Source organism: Bombus terrestris, chromosome 17 (assembly GCF_910591885.1).
Source record: "Bombus terrestris chromosome 17, iyBomTerr1.2, whole genome shotgun sequence".
Classification (NCBI taxonomy): domain Eukaryota; kingdom Metazoa; phylum Arthropoda; class Insecta; order Hymenoptera; family Apidae; genus Bombus; species Bombus terrestris.
In genome coordinates this window covers 9267606-9289282 of record NC_063285.1, presented here as the reverse complement: position 1 = coordinate 9289282, position 21677 = coordinate 9267606, and the positions used below count along the sequence as shown (strand labels likewise).

Genomic DNA, 21677 nt, shown 5'->3' with positions numbered 1-21677 from the left:
TAAAGTGTTAATTTTTGGTTGAACGAAACACGATTTATCCGTTTCGCGTCTCGTCCGGAAATTTTATTATTAAACGTAACTCATGTTTGGCCATATTTTGCCATGTTATATATCATATATTTTCAATTAGTTTCAGAAAAAAAAAAAAAAAACGGATCACCCGTCGAGTGGTCGCAGAACGATCGTCGTTTAAGCTACGATGGCAGCACCGCAGGCCTCCTCGCGTTTGGAATTGTTGCAGGTAGGAATACTTCCTCTTCTCGCGAACTATTTCTTCAATGAACTCGGTTATATGTATTAAAACCAGCATAAAAATCTCGTATGAAATTGCAATCAATGGCTTCTGCATCTTTGCTGATCTCTTCGCCTTTTACAAATGACTCTACTACTATTAGGTTGGCAACTAAGTGATTGCGGTATTTGTCATTAGGTGGTAATGATAAAATCCGCAATCACTTAGTTGCCAATATTTAAACGATTCTACGAATATTCAAAGTGGAATCTTGAAACGATATCGATGACAAATTAGTAAGATCGATTAGACACAAGTTGATATTTTTAGAATATTTATTATATTGTCCAATTACTTATACATATACATACATAGTAGATTTGAACTTGCACATTGGAAAACTATAAACACATCGTTGAAATAATCGTTGTGGACGAACCTTAAAATCTAAAACATCTTCGTTCTTCGTCTGTATCAAAATAAATCGCAACATGCATTAAACAAAGAACGAACTTAATGCAGGTTTCGGAACGCATTGAAGCGCACAATGTGTGCACAAGATTGTCGTTGGGATTGTTGTCGATTCACGTACGTGTATTCGCGTCACATTTCTCTAACGTTCGATTGTAATTTCGTACGACGTTCTAATTACACGTGGGAAATATTTTCCAAACGTCCGCTTTACGATATCGTAAGGAATACGAAAGTTAAGCAGGAGGAAAATCCACGTTCTACTCGCAGCCCTTACATCTACAGCTCATGACCAGCTCGTAAATTAATTTAAAGAAAATAAGAAATATCGAAATTAAAATACGACTAGGAGCTTCCGAGCTTTCGGTGTTATCGTTAAGACAAAAAAAAAAAAAAAAAAGAATAAACTACACTTGGCAAAATTCAGATACAGGCGATAATCTTCTGTTTCTTTCGACGTTGCACTGGCCAAGAGTGTCTGGTCGTCTCGTAGAATGAAAATCTAAGATTGCATAGAACTGCTGTTCGAGGCCAGGTTGGCAACGATAATGGTAAAATCCGTGTAGTTGCGTAGAATCCAGGCAGGAGTATTCGTTTCGATTACCTAACCGTGTCCACGATCGCAAGAGTCCTTGCCAGTCCTGTAATCTTGAAATGCTCGAGCTGGTTAAGGCGGTACGCGTTGTATCGCCTTCTCCTTTGGCCCACGTAGCGCATATATGGCATCTTGTTCTTGGCTCGTATACACACAGCTGCACGGCTAACGACTAATACGTACAGATGTAGCCGAAATCAACGAGCACCGACCATGTGTTAGCAAGTGGCGACGCTTGTCTCCAACCTCTCCCAAGCTGGTGATTTGTCAACAGTGGAGTTTCGGGAAATGGCCACGGTTCGACGAGACATTCAATAGTCGGTAAACTGAACGATCATGTTTCAGTTGTCGCAACATTCATGTTCGATTACGTATTATGTATCATGTATTTTTTATTATCATTATCATATTATGATTATCAGTGAGCCGTTTTTGACTTGAGCCGATGATACGTGCGCCTTATATATACAGGGTGACTCCTAACGTTTTTACTTTTTTTATTTTAATTTGTACTTTACAATTTGTCCAGGACATTTGGTAATTTTTCTAACTTAATTGAAAAATAACACGTGGACGACTCTAAACAGCTGAGTTATTCGTTGTATGAAAATGTGTTGTTTAAGAAAAATTGCATGGCATCTAGGCAGACGTACAGTGCTCTAATTTGTTTTTTTATTATCTTAGCTTTTTAGCGAGATATTAGGGTCAGTATGAATTTGTTTAAATGGAGCGTTTAATATTTGTTTCTTAAAGTTGGATCAATTACACAAAATTTGATGATTTACCCGTCTACGCTTTTTTGTACGACCAATAACTTGCGAGTTATTTTAAGTCGTGTCAAGGGCCTCACCCTGTATATTACTAGAAAACACATGCAATGGAGAGTCGTGCAGTAGCCCAACGTTTTAAGTATCTTCCCCATAAGTTTGACCAGAGTGGAGGAAAATCAAAATTTAAAAAATGGAACTTGATAAAAAGGGGGAAATCAGTTGGGGGGGAATACGTACGACATATTTTCAATGAGATTCTTCTTCCTTTCAATTATCATATTTCTCGCAGTATGCCAGTGTACTAACGTGTACGTGTAAATAATTCAATGAAGATCAAGAATTATGATCAGGTCAATTATGGTCGTGAATGAAGTTTGCAATTTTGCGTGCCATCTCTATTGGATGATACGTACATGCATCGATCATCGGCAATCTGGATCATCTCGCTGAGAAGTTCTTAAGTGCTGAGCTTGTTGACTTATTGCCGGTCGTGTTGCCAGAGCCAGAGGGTTCATCAGCCTGGCCACATCCTGCTACAGTCTAAAGTCTAGGCAGAACTCTTATCGCTTTTCACGTGCCACGCCACGGGTCACCGTGACCCCGTGTCCCCGAGTCATCGCCCCGTGCACGCGATCGTTGCATGCGGACAGCAAAGAGCGCCAGGCCTTTTGTCGTCAGCTAGAAACTATAACATCCGCGACTACATCCTCGACTTCTAAAACCACGCTAACTTCTTAAAAGTACTCTGCCACTCACAGTTGCTATGCAGCTTAACCCTCTGAAGATTGGAAGCGCCAATTCGCGTCTTTCATACTTGATGCGGTGTCCTATAAAAAATTTAACTTTTGTTAAAGAAAAGAACAAAAAAAGAAAATAAAAATAATGGACACTGAACGAAATGTTACGCAAGTGTTTTTACATTATAGGCTTCGATAATACGAAATTATTAATTTCAGTATATTAGATGTAATATTGGTCGCTTTGAATGTTTTTCAATCGCTGTGAAACAGCCAGGAAGTGAGGCTACGTGGTTGCCAGAACAGCGGGTCCCCAGAGTGTTAAAACCTGACGACACATTTATGCTTCCGGCTATCGACGATTTACTTTTGGAAACAGATCGACGCCGCGCCGTGCGTCGACCTTCCACACGTGCACCACCTCTACACGTGGTGTCTTTGTAATTGCGGTATAATTGGCGACGCGGTGATTCTACGTGAAAAAGTACGTCGAAAATGTGGAATAAAATTTATTCATTCGAGGCTTTGTTTTCGAGAAAATCGAGGCTGTAAATTGGGCGGGTGTAGCCCAAATCTGGTTAATTCCGAACTGCACGGAATTAACCAATGATCGACAGTAAATTATTCTTCGTGAAAAAATAAGTGAAAAGTGTAGAATAAAATTTATTCATTGGACGCTTGGTTTTTGGGAAAACCGAGCTTCTAAAGTTGTCGAGTATACCCGAACTTAGCTAATTCGGGGCAAGATAGGACCGAATGATTGACGGGAAGTTTTCTATATGTGAAAATGGGTCGAAATTTCCATTCGTCATTAGCAAATAGATATCCAATCGGACAAGTAGTTTTTTGGAATAGAATATTATTTTTGTAAGAATTTATCTGAAGAAAAATTTACTCGAATAACTTATTTGGATAGAATAATATATTATATATAAATAGTTACGTGTTACATCGTGGATAGACGTGATACTAAATGTGATTTCCAATATATTCACAAACTTCGTTCTACAGTTGTAATATTTATTGCCTTTGATAATTGCCAGGTTAGAAAGTTTATCGTCACGTGATAAATTATTCGTCTGATAAGCGAATAGTAAGAGTTATACCGATATCTGTATACGCTTGTACAAAATTAGATGGAAACGGATAATTAATCAGTTAGCTGTTGCAACCTGTTTGAAAACTGTATAGCTAAAAATGCGTCTCAAAAAGCAAGGGGTGACGAGTATACTCGTCAAACACGGAGTATGTATGGCTGTCATAATATAGAATTAAGTTGCAACGAAACAACTGTCTTACTTTTTAATTTTATTGCCGCAATTTACTGCAATTGCTAAACTGCAATTTAATCAGCAAATGGTAACTACTTTTTACGCGTGACGAGTATACTCGTCAAACACGGAGTATATATGGCTGTCATAATATAGAATTAAGTTGCATCCAAACGACTGTCTTACTTTTTAATTATATAGCAGTAATTTACCGCAATTCCTAAACTGTAATTTACTGCCATTCCTAAACTGTAATTTACTGCAATTCCTAAACTACAACGTAAACAGCAAATAGTAACTACTTTTTACGCGTGACGAGTATACTCGTCGTAGCACGAAATATCGCCAATTCTTCGTGACGAGTATACTCGTCGAAAACAATTAACTGGACGATCGTATTATCGCTCGAATAATTCTGCAGTTATTATTCCAATGAACCTAGAAAACAATTTCTCCCCCATAACAAACAATTATTCCACGTATAAAATACTCAACTCATAATTATTTATCTGAAGTAAATATTTTTATTCGAAATAATTCGAATAATATCCAACTCCGAGAAGAACCATAGACCAGACGACCAACGTGCCGTGTTTTTCGAGCGGAACCAAAGTCACAAGGGCGATCTCTCGAATAACAGAAGCTATGGAACAAAGGGCTGGCTCTTGGTGAAGGGAAGAAAGAAGCGGACATGGCGGTAAGGCGGGTAAAGAATATCAAAGAGATCGAAAAGAGTACGGTGGACGCTTGGCTTGTCAACCGCGACTGGTTACCAAGAGCCGTAACTATAATAATGTGACGTCACTTCCTTCGTCTTCGGTCCGTCATTCGATGGCCCCTGCGCTTTCTACTTCGAGTAGATAGCGATCGTCTGAATTGTTCTTGACCTCTCGCAAGAGGCGCGTGCATTTCAATGCGACTGTGAATCGGAAATGGTCCGCGCAAGCGTAATTTCTCTACGAACAATGATAGTCATTAATAGTCTTCACTACTACGATTTTTCCAACTAAATTGCTCAGTTAACTGGTTCAGTCGAAACATGAAGATGTAACCAGCACGCGTACATGTTGCAACGCGTAGAAAACTTATTTTTATCGGTGACTTATTAGAAGAACCATACGATTAGGAAAATTAAAGTTTCTCGGGAAGGAAATTAGCTTGAAATGGAAAGTCTACACTGAGAAGTTACCAACAACTGGACAGTTTGACGCGAGTAAGAGATCGTTTCTGTAATTTAAACAACAATCTCGCAGTTTAACGAAAGCTGAAATCTGCCAGTTGCAGAGGTTTCCACTTGTCGAAATTTCCGAGCAAATGAAAAACGATGAACGAAAATCTGACGTACATTCGCATTTTCAGTATTTTCAGCTTCCCCTTGCACCTCGTTTCATTCGACCTACGTTAACGAGATAGCCAAAGAGGTAGCAGACGATGAGAGTTCTGCGTTCGAGCGACGAGAAACGATCAGCTTGCGCGTGGTCGAAGGGCGAACGAGCATACGACTTGCCTTGTCTTTTCTTGACAGAATCCAACGACCGATTTCTCACATCTTGCGACACACGGCACAGTTGTAGGTTCGCTGCGAGTTGCGCAGGCAGCGGCGACACAACTTCTGTTGCAGAGGCAAACCTCTACTCGTAGACGTCCGACTATTCGAAATTCCAACCACGCAGGTAAAATGACGCACCTGGACACGTGGCGAGCAATTCGAATTGAAGTAAATTCTGAATATTTATGGAAAAGGAACGAAGAAAATTGTGCCATACAGCTTCCACTGTATGAACCAGTTGACTTGTTAACCTTGCGTTTGACGAGTATACTCGTCGTCGCTTGTATTTATTTACCCACTGCACGGGGCCTAACTCTGTCAGTGTTTTCTGAAACTAAATTCCGGTTGAAAAATAAGCTCGCGTATTGCTTGTTGCTGCCACATGATATGCATCGCCATACGCAGAAACCAGGTTTCGCTTAGAATTTGACAGATGCGCGAAGTGGGGCGGATTGATTTTTCGTGGGTGGACGAGGAGGAGAGGATTTTCTATGCGCTTTCGATACATAAATAAGGCAGAAAATGTGCGCATATCAATAACAGAGCTGGCGTAGGTCGATTCTTACGGTTCTTCAGCTACCCACGTTGGCCTAAATCTCGTGACACGTTCTTTTTATCCTTTAAAATCCTTGTCGTCGACCTCTTGCTGAGATTTTCCGACACGAAATCGTGGCCGGTTGACGTCACCTTGTAAAAATAGTCGCCCGTTAACCTGGCCAGTGTACAATAGTTATGAACGCTGCGCATAATTGCACGCTTCGATCGCATAAACGTCGCAGGGATATCATTTTTAACGCTATAACTGAAATAAATGTAACATTGATAACGCCGGTATATTATTCATTCAGTTGTCATCGTGTAGCTTATTACAACGAAATGGGATAGTAGCGGTGGGATTGCCACGTATAATCATCTTGTTAGTATACAAATTTAATTGATTCGATGTAAATTAGCGAACACGATGTGCGAGTAATGTGGACGAGTTTAAAATATCGCTGCTGCGAATACGTAGCGGCATTAGAATTGAAACAGCGAGATTATGTACGTACAGTAACAGTATATTTATTAATTATTTTAAAACACGATAAGATGATATATACGCGATATAGACATCGTTAACTTAGACGTTCAATTTATGCCAGATGTAATTAATGACGCGAATGTTGTACGTGTACGTTAACGTTTGATAACGTGATAGTAATTTATCATTCATCTACGTTTGTCTACTATCGTGGAATACTCTGAAAGAGGTTAAAGTTCGTTCGCTCTCGTTAGAGAAAATACTTGCGCTGGTGGAAAATAGAATTCACGAAGTGAAACTACTCTATTACGTGATAACACGTGAAACGTTGGATTTCTTGGTTGAATTTTCTTTCGCTCGGCAGTCGAATAAATTTATTTATTCTTTCTCGTATAATACGATCATTTTAATGGAACCATTCCCGTAAGATGTCGTCGAGTTTTACAAGGTTGGTCGCAATCTTCGTTTACGAAAAACAAAGTTGCTATCGCTTTGAGAAGCAACGTGCTGGAAAATTATATTTAACTATTGGGTTGGAAACTAAGTTGGGGATTTCGTCAATAGGTCATTCAATGATATTTAGAATTGTGTTTGTTCCAGAAAATATTCATACGAAAGTAGTAATATTCTAATAAATATGTTTTAATATTTATAAAATGTGAAACACACATGTACTTCCACAATCGTTGTTTATCTTTTGCTTAAAAGATTGGAAACTAATGTCACAATTTACTTACCACGCGTATTAACACTGACTGCCACGCAGAAATCACGTGTTTCGCTCAGAACGCCACGGCAGTATTTTTATTATTCAAAGCATATAATGGCAAAATAATAATAAATCGATGATGTAAGACAACATTCCGCCCAAATGGACCGTTTATCTTATTGGTGGTCACGGGTGACCGCCGTGGCACTTTGGCAACAATTGATAGCGACATATCGTAACAAGGCTTCGTTTATTTCAACAAACCATTCGCATTCGTTATTTCGTCGTAAGCAAAAAGTGCAGAATATATCGTTGAAACGCGTAGAAGATATTAATAAACAGTATTATGATAATTTTTATGATTTCGACGAAACATTCGACTGAAATGGTAAAGGTCAGGAAAAAAAAATTATGTTTGCGATAAAGCAATGGTAGTGGTAGATTACAAGAGAGGAAAATGTGCTGTAGATTTATCAGATCAAATGATAGCATATTCTACACCACATAGAAGAACCCTCAAGTGGTATACAAAATTAGCTTTAGAGTTATTGTTAAATACGTCAATTTCAAACGCGAGGATACTCTATAAACAAGCAACAAAAACAAAAATCAAGGTATCAGATTTTAGAATGGCACTCGCAATCCACCTTACACGGTGCCATTCACCAGAACCGTTAAATATACTTATTCGATAAAGATTGCCACACGAAATGCAGAAGAAAGAAAGGCAAGCGTAGCTGGCACGAACATTTTGCAGAGAGTGTTATAAAAAAATGTTAAACAGTTAGGATCAAAAATTGCTAAGAATCGGACCAAAAAGGTGACCACCTATTGTCCAGATTGTATCGATGAGCCACATTTATGTTTAAAGTGTTTTAACATAGTGTACCGTTAGATGCGACATTTCTTCTCTTTTTTTTATTGATGTTCTAATAAAAATGTTTAATTGTTCAATGGGGCACTTTTTATTTCAAAGTATCTTCTATTTATCGGTTATATTCAAAATGCCCTAACTGTCAATTTTCACACAATTTTTACAATTGCAAAATGAGAAGATACAAATATAATATAAATCTATTAATATGGACAATTTAATGTTAGTTTAAAGGAATTTCTTAAACCAACTTATAATTCAGAAATTAGAAATATATAACAAATAAATAATTATATTAATTCTTATAAATACTTCAAAATATTTTTACTACGCCCTAAATAATTTCTTTATAGAGAGAAGATACAAATATAATATAAATCTATTAATATGGAAAATTTAATGTTAGTTTAAAGGAATTTCTTAAACCAACCTATAATTTGGAAATTAGAAATATATAACAAATAAATAATTATATAAATTCTCATAAATACTTCAAAATATTTTTACTACGCCCTAAATAATTTCTTTATAGAGAGAAGATACAAATATAATATAAATCTATTAATATGGAAAATTTAATGTTAGTTTAAAGGAATTTCTTAAACCAACTTATAATTTGGAAATTAGAAATATATAACAAATAAATAATTATATAAATTCTTATAAATACTTCAAAATATTTTTACTACACAGTAAATAATTTCTTTATAGAGAGAAGACACAAATATAATATAAATCTATTAATATGGAAAATTTAATGTTAGTTTAAAAGAATTTCTTAAACCAACTTATAATTCCGGAATTAGAAATATATAACAAATAAATAATTATATAAATTCTCATAAATACTTCAAAATATTTTTACTACGCCCTAAATAATTTCTTTATACAGAGAAGATACAAATATACATTCAATAGGTCATTCAATTCATCAATAGTATTCATCAATGGTATTGACAAAATCCGCAATCGCTTAGTTTCCAATGCAATACATGTAACATCATTTTTCTACAAAATTTACTGAATTAAAGTGACGAGAGAAAATAACACTGAACTTGATACGAGCTTATCGTTGCATTGCGAAAGTAAAATGTCAAAGAGCTGGTGACACTCCGGAGCCAGAGATGGAGCGAAACATGGAAACCACGAAATGACATTTGATTTCACGTAAATCATCGCGTAGACAAATGATACGCTTCTTGATCGACAATCCAATAAATCTGAGACGTTGAGATTGGACTGAAGTAGCGACCTAAGCAAGTTACGTAGCCGTAATACGATCGGACAAAGTATCTTCGCTAATACGTGGCTGGGAAGAAATGATAAAACTGGCGATTCATCGTAATAAAACATCGTGTGGTTGTCGGAGCGACGAAGCTGCGGCGAACGTAATTTTCCCGGGGTGGACAGGTGCGATGAATCGTTGTGTCTCCTGTCTCTGATTCGATGCCACCGCGTTCCCTCCGTAAAAAGAGAATTCCATCTGCAAAGATAGACAGCTTCGCGTCCCCGTAAGTCGCTTGAGCGACGAGCTGCCAACGATAACGAGTCCGCTCGGTAATTACGTTGCTTAACTGGCCAAGTATCCCGCGGAATTACAATTACAAATCGCCGCGAGGCTTCTCATCAATTATTTATACGAGATCACCGTTACGAACGCTGTGGAACACACAGACACACACACACACAGGGCGTGCTCTCTCGTTGCAAACCTACATTTTGGATTTATCCGTGTTTCAGCACGGATAACACACTTCCAGTCGCGTTATCGCCTCTCTCCTTCTTTTCCTTTTTTTCACTTTTTTCCCCTTTCTTTCTCCTTTTTTTTTTTTTTTAAATTTCGCATTGTGTCACGCATGGGGAACTGTGAAATTCGTGTAAACCACGGCAGATGAGTAGAGAGAAGCAATAGCAAGAATTGTATTTTTGTAAGGACTGTGCTTCGCACGTTCAGTGGTGTGAAAATGGGTCGAACATCTGGGTCGATTCGTAATAACTGTATTTGTAGGAATTGATGAATTCACGATTGGAAACGGCAGTGTATTTTTGCTTCTTATGGAATTAGCGAATCTTATGGAATGATGGATTTAAATGACGCATTAAAATGGTGTAATATGTTTTAGTATTTATAACGTACAGTGCCGTTTTCACCTTATTGCTTCTGTTAATTTGGGACACTTAATTTTAGTTTGAAAGAATTTTTTTAATGCTATTTATAATTTGGAAGTTAGAAAGTGTGAAGATCAAGAGGTTGCAATAATAAACATTTATCATCTATCAATAAAAAGTACATATTAAAAGACATAGCAGCAATATGTTTTACTATTTTCTACATATAATACTTTGTGTATTTATTATGTAAATATCAGTATTTTTATTAATGTGGAACATTTGATATTAGTTTAGAAGAATTTTTTAATCTAACTTATAATTTGAAAGTTAGAAAGTGTGAAGATCAAAAGGTTGTAGAATAGCAAACAGCAGTTTTACAGGGAGATTGCAGTGATTCAATAATAAAGATTTATCATCTATTAATAAAAAGTACATATTAAAAGACATAACAGCAATATGTTTTACTATTTTCTACATATAATACTTTGTGTATTTATTATGTAAATATCAGTATTTTTATTAATGTGGAACATTTGATATTAGTTTAAAAGAATTTTTTATTCCAACTTATAATTTGAAAGTTAGAAAGTGTGAAGATCAAAAGGTTGCAGAATAGCAAATAGTAATTTTACAGGGAGATTGCAGTGATTCAATAATAAAGATTTATCATCTATTAATAAAAAGTACATATTAAAAGACATAGCAGCAATATGTTCTACTATTTTCTACATATAATACTTTGTGTATTTATTATGTAAACATCAGTATTTTTATTAATGTGGAACATTTGATATTAGTTTAGAAGAATTTTTTAAACCAGCTTATAATATGGAAATTAGAAAGTTTGAAGATCAAGAGGTTGCAGAATAGCAAATAGTAGTTTTACAAGCAGATTGTAGTGATCTAATAATAAACATTTATCATCTATCAATCAGAAACACATTAAAAGGCATAGCAGTAATATGTTCCACTATTTTCTACATATATTTAATTTATAATTTTTCTACATATATGTAATTTGTAATTTACATGTAATTGTATTTATATATTTGTTATGAAAATATCATTGCTTCTATTAATGTGAAACATTTAATATTAGTTTAAAAGAATTTTTTTAAACCAACTTATAATTTGAAAATTAGAAAGTGTGAAGATCAAGAGCTTCTCGTATAACAAATAGTAATTTTACAAACATTTATCATCTATCAACCAAAAACACATATTAACAAGGTGCAGCAGTAACATGTTTTACTATCTACAACGTGCACTATTTCATATAATTGTTATATAAATATCACTGCTTTTATTAAAGTGAACAGTTTCTATCACCTCAAAGGAATTGTTTTAATACAATACAACTTATAATTTAGAAATTAAAAAGTGTAAAGATCAAGAGATTATGAAATAGCAAAGTAGTTCTACAAGTAGAACTACATCTATCAAAGAAAGGTACATATTAAAAGCTTTTAATTTACACGCTAGCCTTTGTTATTTCCACTAACGATAAAACCCTTGTTAAACGTATGCACGATGTGAAACAATCGTTGTACGCGTGCACACAGTTACTGCTTTCTGACTTTTAATATGAAAATAAAAAACTGCTCGCGACACGAGTCGTAATTTTTCTCCCCTCTAGCAAACAACCACAGATTACAGAGAGTGAAAAGCAAAATCTCAACGATCTCTAAAATCTCTAAAATAAATTATTATTATCAATTTATTTAATTTAGAGATTTTAGAGACTGTTGAAATTATAAATTGTTAGAAATTACAAATTATGTTTCTTTCTTATTAAATATAAATTTAAAGATGTTAGTGTTACTTATTTATTAGCAAAATCTCAACAATCTCTAGAATCTCTAAAATAAATTATTGTTATTAATTTATTTAATTTAGAGATTTTAGAGACTGTTGAAATTATAAATTATGTTTCTTTCTTATTAAATATAAATTTAAGAATGTTAGTGTTACTTATTTATTAGCAAAATCTGAACAATCTCTAAAATCTCTAATTTAAATAAATTAATGATAATAATTATAATTTAGAGAAAATTAGTAATTTAATTCAGAGAATAATTTATAAATTATTATTATTAATTTATTTAATTTAGAGATTTTAGAGATTGTTGTCTCCAAAATCTCTAGAATAAACCATTATTATTAATTTACTTAATTTAGAGATTTTAGAAATTGTTGAGCAATCTCTAAAATCTCTAAAATAAATTATTGTTATTAATTTATTTAATTTAGACATTCTGGAGATTGTTGAGATTATTAATTTATTTATTTTAGAGATTTGGGAGACTTGAGATTTTGCTAATATATAAGTAACACTAACGCTCTCAGATTTATATTTAATAAAAAAGAAACATAATTTATAATTTTACCAGTGAAAATTTCAATGAATCCTTTATCAAAATAAATTTCATAATAAATAAATAAATCTAACCCCTTCCTCCAACAAATTAATCACGCCGATTTACGCTAACTATATTACGCTTTCTAAATCTGACGTTTAATGTTGGTAATATTAGTAAGTTGCAAACCAGTTGAACGCTTTGAACACGAGGATACTTTTTTATTCAACTCGTTACATCGAATTTATTGAGTGTTTGTGATTTTCTACTTAAGGTGGAATTTTGCATATATATTTTTACAACATTCGAATGATTAAACGTAAAGTAAAGATACGTGAAAAATTCTAAACTAACAGCGAAACTGGAACATTAACGTAGCTTTCGTTAAATCAATAAAAATTCTTTTTTCTCTTTTTCTTTTTCTCTATTCTACTATCGAACATATTAACTATACTTATTAACACACGTTCAAGCTATGCCTAATTATTCGAATTATTTCCATCGTGATTTTTATTGTTCACTGTATTCCTTTGATAAGCAATTCCACTAAAAATTTCAGCAAAGTAACAGCAGTCCAATTTATCACTTCGATGTACCACGTCAACTTCGAAACTTTCGTCCTCGCGAACGAGACAGAAATTTAGACAAATATAACTCGACCGTATCATACCTCGTCAAACCGACAGGATGAAATTGAATTTAAACTGTAGCTCGCCGCAGCTTTAATCGACGCTTCCACGAACCAGGAGGAATTAAACGAGAAAAGAACCATAAACGATATTAAAAAATTGGTAAAAATTCGGTGGATAAAGCAACGCTTAATCGCTGGTTCGGTGCGCGTTAGCTGCTAACGATCCGAGGCAAGCAACGATTCTTACGTCTTTTTTACGTTGCAGAAAACGAGGGAAAAGCGAACATGTTTTCTTATAGCGATGTTCCCTCGCATTTTCTCCTCCGCGCGTTGACCTTTTTCTATGGGGATTGGCCTCACTTCGAAGTTGCTGTTCGCAGTTGCAGCTCTCGTTCCATACTTTAAATGCCTGGAACCGTAAGAAGAAACGGCGGATCGCAACCGACAATTAAGTTCTTCCGCGTTATCCGATAGCGTGCGCACATTTTACGCCGATTTTACAGCCTTCGGATAACATGTTTCAGGGTTAGATTGTTCGTTGCGATTTTACTGCTTGTGTGTTAAGAAAACATTATACCGTGAACACGTTGCCCCTTTAAACCATAAGATTGATAAATGGAACGATCGTTTAAATAAATTCTTACCGGTAATTGAGCGAATGCATTGCGCTTGGCTGTCAGCGAGTGTTTCGTGATGCTCTTAAACGTCAGATTTAGAAAGCGTCAGACGAATAGTTAGCGTAAATCGAGGTGATTAATTTGTTGATGGAAGGGGATAGATTTATTTATTATGGAATTTATTTTGTTAAAGGATCTATTGAAATTTTAACTGGTAAAATTATAAATGATGTTCCTCTTTTATTAAATATAAATTTAAAAGTGTTAGTGTTAGTTATTTATCAGCAAAATCTCAAGAATCTTTAAAATCTCTAAAATAAATAATTATTACTAATTTATTCAATTTAGAGATTTTAATTAATAATACATTATTATTATTAATTTATTTAATTTACATTTAATAAAAAAGAAACATAATTGATAGTTTCTAATAATTTGTAATCTCAACAATCTCTAAAATCTCTAAATTAAATAAATTAATAATAATAATTTATAAATTATTCTTTAAATTAAATTAGTAATTTTCTCTAAATTATAATTATTATTATTAATTTATTTAATTTAGTGATTTTAGAGGTTGTTCAGATTTTGCTAATAAATAAGTAGCACTAACACACTTAAATTTGTATTTAGTAAAAAAGAAACATAATTTCTCATTTCTAATAATTTATAATCTCAACAATCTCTAAAATCTCTAAATTAAATAAATTAATAATAATAATTTATAAATTATTCTCTAAATCATAATTATTATTATTAATTTATTTAACTTAGTGTTTTAGAAATTGTTGAGATTTTGCTAATAAATAAGAAACACTAACACTCTTAAATTTATATTTAATAAAAAAGAAGCATAATTTATAGTTTCAAATAATTTATAATCTCAACAATCTCTAAAATCTCTAAATTAAATAAATTAATAATAATAATTTATAAATTATTCTCTAAATCATAATTATTATTATTAATTTATTTAACTTAGTGTTTTAGAGATTGTTGAGATTTTGCTAATAAATAAGAAACACTAACACTCTTAAATTTATATTTAATAAAAAAGAAGCATAATTTATAGTTTCAAATAATTTATAATCTCAACAATCTCTAAAATCTCTAAATTAAATATATTAATAATAATTATTTACTTTAGAGATTTAAATTAAATATATAATAAATATAATAAATTAAATATCTCTAAATTAAATATATTAATAATAATAATTTACTTTAGAGATTTAACATTCTTAAATTTATATTTAATAAAAAAGAAACATAATTTATAATCTCAACAATCTGTAAGAAATATTTGCCTGGAGGGAAGGTGTGCAATTTAAACGACACGTCGGTTGCCATTGCTGAATAAGCAATTAATCAGCAGTAGGCTATAAAATCACGAAAAACCATGGAGCTAGGCAATTACAACGAAATCGACGATATTTCACATCGGCCCGTTGATAACCGAGAGAATTAGATCGTCGACGTTACGCGTATTACGTCGGTGCATAATTGCTGGTATCCTCGGTGCTCTATAATCACGTAACGAGCTCTGTAAGCGGATTTTTTCCTCGTTCGCGCCTTCCAACTTGGGAAGGTTAAGCGTGGGCATCGCCACGTAAACGTATCGTACTTATGGTGAGGTCATTTTGCGCATTTACGTCGTCGTTCTGTTCGAGAATGCGTCTGTTTCACTTCCTAGAATCGGATCACCTACTCGCGTTAAATCTCGATCAGATTAGTCAAGTTACTGGAATTCGAGTCGTATAAGTCGGAGTAACCTGATTTCAAGTGGATGTTTAATGGCAAATGATATCACAGTAAGAGAAAGACAATTTGGTTGAAGGCTGAAAATAACATTACACGCGACTACTTTTCATCGCGATACAACTGTTACGACATTGCAACTGTTGTATCTCTCGAGTCAAGGAACAGTTCGATACGTCTCAAGTTGAATTTTGTAGAAATATGGAAATATGATTCTAATTAATGTTGCTGAAGTAGCAACTGACCTGGAAGATGCATGTAAAATGCAATTCTAAATATTTGTAGGTTCGTGATTGTACATTATTTATATTTAAATTAGTAATTATTAATGTTGGTAATATTAGTAATTATGTGTAGTATATTTGGTATTAATTTTAGTACAATCGAAGACTTTTCTTATATTTATACAGTAAAAACTACAATAATTGTATATATACAGTTTCCGTAGAAATAAACACTGCGACGTAGATTTTATGTTGCTGTATCTCTCGGATACACCGCAATCTCCGAAGGAATTTTTACGACCACAGCCTTCGCAGAGTTAAAGTAAAATATAAAAAATTCACATTAAAGTAAAGTGGCACTCCGAGTGTAGTGACTTGGTTAATATAAATGAAAAGAGAAATTGGAGAAGATATTTCAAATGACTACTTCATGCTGATAAAGAGGTTTCGAGTTACTTGAATTTAAATTGCTTCAATTCAGGTAACTTGACTAATCCAAGAGACTTCGTGTTTGTTCGAATTCAAATTGCTTCAGTTCATCTATGCGAATACAAAGTTCACATGCAAGTTAATTGAATAAAAGAACTTGGAAGACTTGACTTCAAGTAGTAACGTACTGAAATATCAGCGATAATACTTGAAGCACACATTGCTTCACACTTTTTATGTTTATGCATATAAATAGTATCATGGAGAAAATAAAAATTTGAAGAAATTGTAAGAATCAGAACTTCATTTAGAACTGGAAAGATATTTCAAGTCAAATAGAATAACACACCAAAAGGGTTTCAAGTTACCAGGATCTAAATTGCTTCAATTCAGGTAAAGGACTCATTCAAAGAAGACTTGAAGCTTGTTCGAATTCAAGTTCATCTGTTTGCATGCAAGTTAAGCAACTCGTATTCAAATTGCCTTAATTGAACAAAATAACTTGGAAGATTTGACTTCAAGTAGCAACATACAGAAATATCAGCGATAATACTTGAAGCACATATTGCTTCACACTTTTTATGTTTATGCATATAAATAGTATCATGGAGAAAATAAAAATTTGAAGAAATTGTAAGAATCAGAACTTCATTTAGAACTGGAAAGATATTTCAAGTCAAATAGAATAACACACCAAAAGGGTTTCAAGTTACCAGGATCTAAATTGCTTCAATTCAGGTAAAAGACTCATTCAAAGAAGACTTGAAGCTTGTTCGAATTCAAGTTCATCTGTACGAGTACAAAGTTTGCATGCAATTTAAGCAACTCGTATCCAAATTGCTTTAATTGAACAAAAGAACTTGTAAGACTTGACTTCAAGTAGCAACATACAGAAATATCAGCGATGATACTTGAAGCACATATTGCTTCACAGTTTTTACGCTTATGTATATAAATTATACCTTTGAGAAAGTAAAAATTTGAAAAAATTGTAAAGATCTAAACTTCATTCAAAACTCGAACGATATTTCAAATCAAATAGAATAAAAACAAGACAAATGGGTTTCGCGTTGCTGAATTCCAGTCGCTTTTCAATTCAAGAAACTTGACCAATGTAAACAAAGTTTCAGACTGAAAGTACGATCATTCTGATGCGCTTTACGCGATCGCGTAATCAGTTACGTTGCTGGTAAAACGAAGAATAAGGATTTCGGTTTAATAGCAACGTAAAAGTTATACCTGCGCTTCTATTGCTAGCGGCTAAAAGTTTGAAGCTTCTTATGAAACTCGTAAAAGCCGACGTTTCGTGATGTTTTGCTGTTTTATGACAGGTTATCCAGTACCTAAGTGCACGGTATAAGTGTAATGGAAACTTAAGTTCTCCTCTCCAGTGATTTGATTTATCGCTTTCTTAACTTTATGGAGCGAGGCGTTGAGAATTATGGTGATAAGAGTGTTTAGTAATTTAATAACTCTTTCTTGTAATTGCAGTGTTCGGCATTATGGTAATTCTGATAACGAGTAGTTTGTAACAAGGCAAAGGATATCGAAGGTTAATCTTGAACTATCTGTTCGCCCATTAAAAAGCTATTTCTTTAATCATTTCTTTATTCAATTTATTCAATTGAATATTAAATATTCAATCCACTTATATCGTCGCAGTTTTTATTCAATTCGTGTTACTCCATTTTCCTTGCAATTGAATGAAATTTCCTGTAATTTCCCCTTAAATTAAATTAAATTTCCCTCCTGGCAAACTTTTCATAAGAAAAGCGACAAAGCTTAGCAAACTACTCAATACTACTCAGATACTACATCGTACTACCTTATTTTATGAAATACTTCTATATTATTATATATGCATATTATAGTTATTATTAATAGTTATATTTATTATTATAGTTATAATTACTATCTATTAGTTTATAAATATTCCAAGTTTTGTTCAATAAAAATTATTCAGAAGATAACAATGAGATACAAAACACCGTCAGTCGGTTCAAACGTACTGGGACTGTTCCACGCAAAATCTGAAGAGCGTGATCGCGCTGCTTGGGTCTCAAACGATTAAAATATATCGCCTATGGTAAAAAAGAAAGAATTTTCTACGTGTCCAGGTATTTTCAGCATCCCAGTGCGTTTGCATTTAAAATATAGAAAATTATATCTGGAAGAAAGGAAGTCTTACGTTGTCCATTGGACGGTTCGTTAACCCCTGGACGTGCAAATGAAATGGGACTCGATACGAGCTAAAAACACCATTTAATTTAGCTGCACATGAAATTATGTAGAATTGTTGGCGTCTGGCGGACGTCAACGTGCGAAGTTACATACTCAGGAAACGACGTCTGTCAGACGTGTTTGTGTGCCAAGGGGTTAACTGCGTCGTATCGTTGCAACGATGACACGGGTCAACTTTATCGATTGTCTTTATCGCGCACGCTGGTCGAGGCTAACGTGTTTACGAAGCAAAGTGAAGGCTCGCGTACGAAAGAAGGACGACGTAAAATGTAATTTCGTTGCACGTTACCGAGCAAAGGAGGATCCGCAGTCGAAGGAACGAGCTTCGTGCTGCCGCCACGCGAAACTTAGCTCGTGCTCCAGCTGCGTAAGGGTGGGATTTTATCGAACGCGATTATCGGACGCGATCGAGCAAAGTGGCTCGTTTACGCAGACTTTTGTCATTCGAAGTAGGCAACCAATCTCGAGTGAAGGTTGCATTTTTCAATTTTATTGCTGCAATTACCAGATTGCAATTTAAACGGCAAATTGTAACTACTTGCAAGTGATTTTTACGCATGACGAGTATACTCGTCAAAAACAGCTGACTGGTTGATCGTGTTATTCTTTGAATAATTCTGCGAACGATATTTGTAAACGGAAAGAAAAATGCAATTGTAGGCAGCCAATCTCGAGTGAAGGTTGCATAGAACATGGCATTTTTCAATTTTATTGCTGCAATTACCAGATTGCAATTTAAACGGCAAATTGAAACTACTTGCAAGTGCTTTTTACGCATGACGAGTATACTCGTCAAAAACAACTGACTGGTTGATCGTGTTATTCTTTGAATAATTCTGCGAACGATATTTGCAAAAGGAAAGAAAAGTGCAATTGTAGGCAGCCAATCTCGAGTGAAGGTTGCATAGAACATGGCATTTTTCAATTTCATTGCTGCAATTACCAGATTGCAATTTAAACGGCAAATTGAAACTACTTGCAAATGCTTTTTACGCATGACGAGTATACTCGTCAAAAACAGCTGACTGGTTGATCGTGTTATTCTTTGAATAATTCTGCGAACGATATTTGCAAAAGAAAAGCAAAATGCAATTGTGTATGCATGTATTCAAACTGAAAATAATTTTGTACCAAGGCTACTTATACCAACAGCAGTGAAAATGACTGGTACTTGTCAAAGTGTACAGGAGTCCTGCAATCTGTTCGTCGGACCCCAATTAACCAGTTTCCTCGTTTTCTACAACTTACCACACGTTTCTCAAATTTTTACCGCGTATCGTTCGATATGACGATATCAGTTATCAGGAAAATTCCGGATCGATCGCTGGATCGCTAGATGCTGACACTAGAAATACCACAGCAGTCAAAACGACTGGTTCTACAATTTTATAAATGTGCCAACTCCTCGTTTAGGGATCATGGTCCCAGCTGGATTAATAATAGCAAAAATGTATCACATAACATGGAATTGCTTCTGTAAGAAAGTAATTAATTAATAAATATACAAATATTCTATTATTAGGTATTTTTTAAAGCCCAGTGATTTTCACTGGTTTTGGTAGAAATAGCTTCGTGTTAACTATGGGTAGTTCTAGTGTTAATAAATTTTTTTCCTGGAAGCGAGCCGGTCGCGTGTCACTGAAACGTTTCACAGCGGCAGAAAGTGCATGACTCGCCGCGTCGTTGGCAACGTAATTAAACAATGTCATAAAGGAAACAATTTGTCGTAGCGACGGCGTGTTCATGTAACATCGTTCGGACACATCGGTGTAATAATTTCTGGCCAATTAATCATCCTTAATTTTATTTACTAACAATAAACGCGGCTGAAAAATCCCAGACAATTTTATTCGATTCTTTGTTCGGCCAACGTTAAAATAGAGTTTTGCTGTTTATCTTCTCTTGCATAATAATTCCTCTACTTGCCCTGCTTTAAACCACTTCGTTTTTCCTTTCTTCTTTTTTTTAATAATTTTTCGTTCTTCCCTTTACAACGCTTTCGACTTTTTAATTCACAATTGAAATAAGAGTAGAATTAATGTAAAAATGTGGTTGTTGCGTAACGAATTGTTGTTGCATATTTAACTAGAAATTTTAAATATGGACAAAGTTTCCAATGGAAATCCGTTTTCCAGCGCCGATCATAATTGATGGATCGCGCACGGATTGCGACGAACGTGCCACGTCCGACAAAGTAAATTATTTTCAGCGAGATGCTGCGCTCACCGTTTCCAGATGATCGCATCTCGTTAATGATCGCACATCTGTTCACGCAGAAGATTCGATTATCGACGTTAGCGGCGGAATTGGATAAAAAGGAAAATCACGAGCGAGTTAGAGGCGTATTAGTCGCGGTCTATTTATATGTCAGCAGTTTGCAGGTTAAACTGCAGTTATCTTTCATCTTAATCGATTCGCGCGTCAATTCATTAACACGTACACACGCGCATACGCGTGAACAAATGTACAGGGTATCCTGAAATTTTCTATTTGAATGTCTTACACATCGGAATAGTCGTCGTATAGGAAAAGGAAAAGTTCGAGACTTTTGTCACGAAATTGTGACACAAGTGGAAGGCGATAATATTGGCTTGGCAACTAAGTGATTGAGGTTAGGTTATTTAATAGGTTAGGTTAAGTTATATAACATTCAGTTGGCAACTAAGTGATTGCGGATTTTGTCGTTAGATGGTAATGACAAGATCCGCAACCACTTAGTTGCCAAGCTAATACATTGCAGATCACGGGATTGTTATCAAAATGATACGAAATTGTTCGCACGTTTCTGAAATGCTTCGCTTTTATAAAGTAGCGATATAAACAGTTCTTTTCCGTATAAAAAATATTTCATAAAAATTGCTACCACTCGTGGCGTGCCAATCAGTAAACTGTCTTTTGTCTGTCACTATAGACTTCATAATTGTGACATAAAATTTACTATCGTAATTGCATTGAAACAGTGACAAGATCTGCTTTGTTCATTGTCCGCAGCTTTTTCCTTAATTTATTTCAATTTACACATATTTAACTGATTTATTTATACGTATATGCACCTACATATGTATCGGGTTGGCAACTA

The 21677-nt window shown here is 34.4% G+C and overlaps 1 protein-coding gene and 1 long non-coding RNA gene across 3 annotated transcripts in view; one reads left to right on the top strand and one right to left on the bottom strand.

Moving 5' to 3' along the window:
• LOC100649977 overlaps window positions 1-21677 on the top strand; it is an 89133-nt gene that overhangs the window by 24802 nt on the left and 42654 nt on the right. The window contains exon 2 of one of the 2 annotated variants that reach the window (XM_048413798.1): window positions 131-241. The exons of the other annotated variant lie outside the window; for it this stretch is intronic. Coding sequence (XP_048269755.1) covers window positions 200-241 — 42 coding nt within the window. The 5' untranslated portion in view covers window positions 131-199. The remainder of the gene's footprint in view (window positions 1-130; window positions 242-21677) is intronic. 2 annotated transcript variants of the gene reach the window in all.
• LOC110120017 lies at window positions 554-4607 on the bottom strand. The gene is made up of 2 exons (XR_002308553.2): window positions 3749-4607; window positions 554-2895 (listed from the first exon to the last, which is right to left on the bottom strand). It is a non-coding gene; the product is annotated as an uncharacterized LOC110120017 (long non-coding RNA).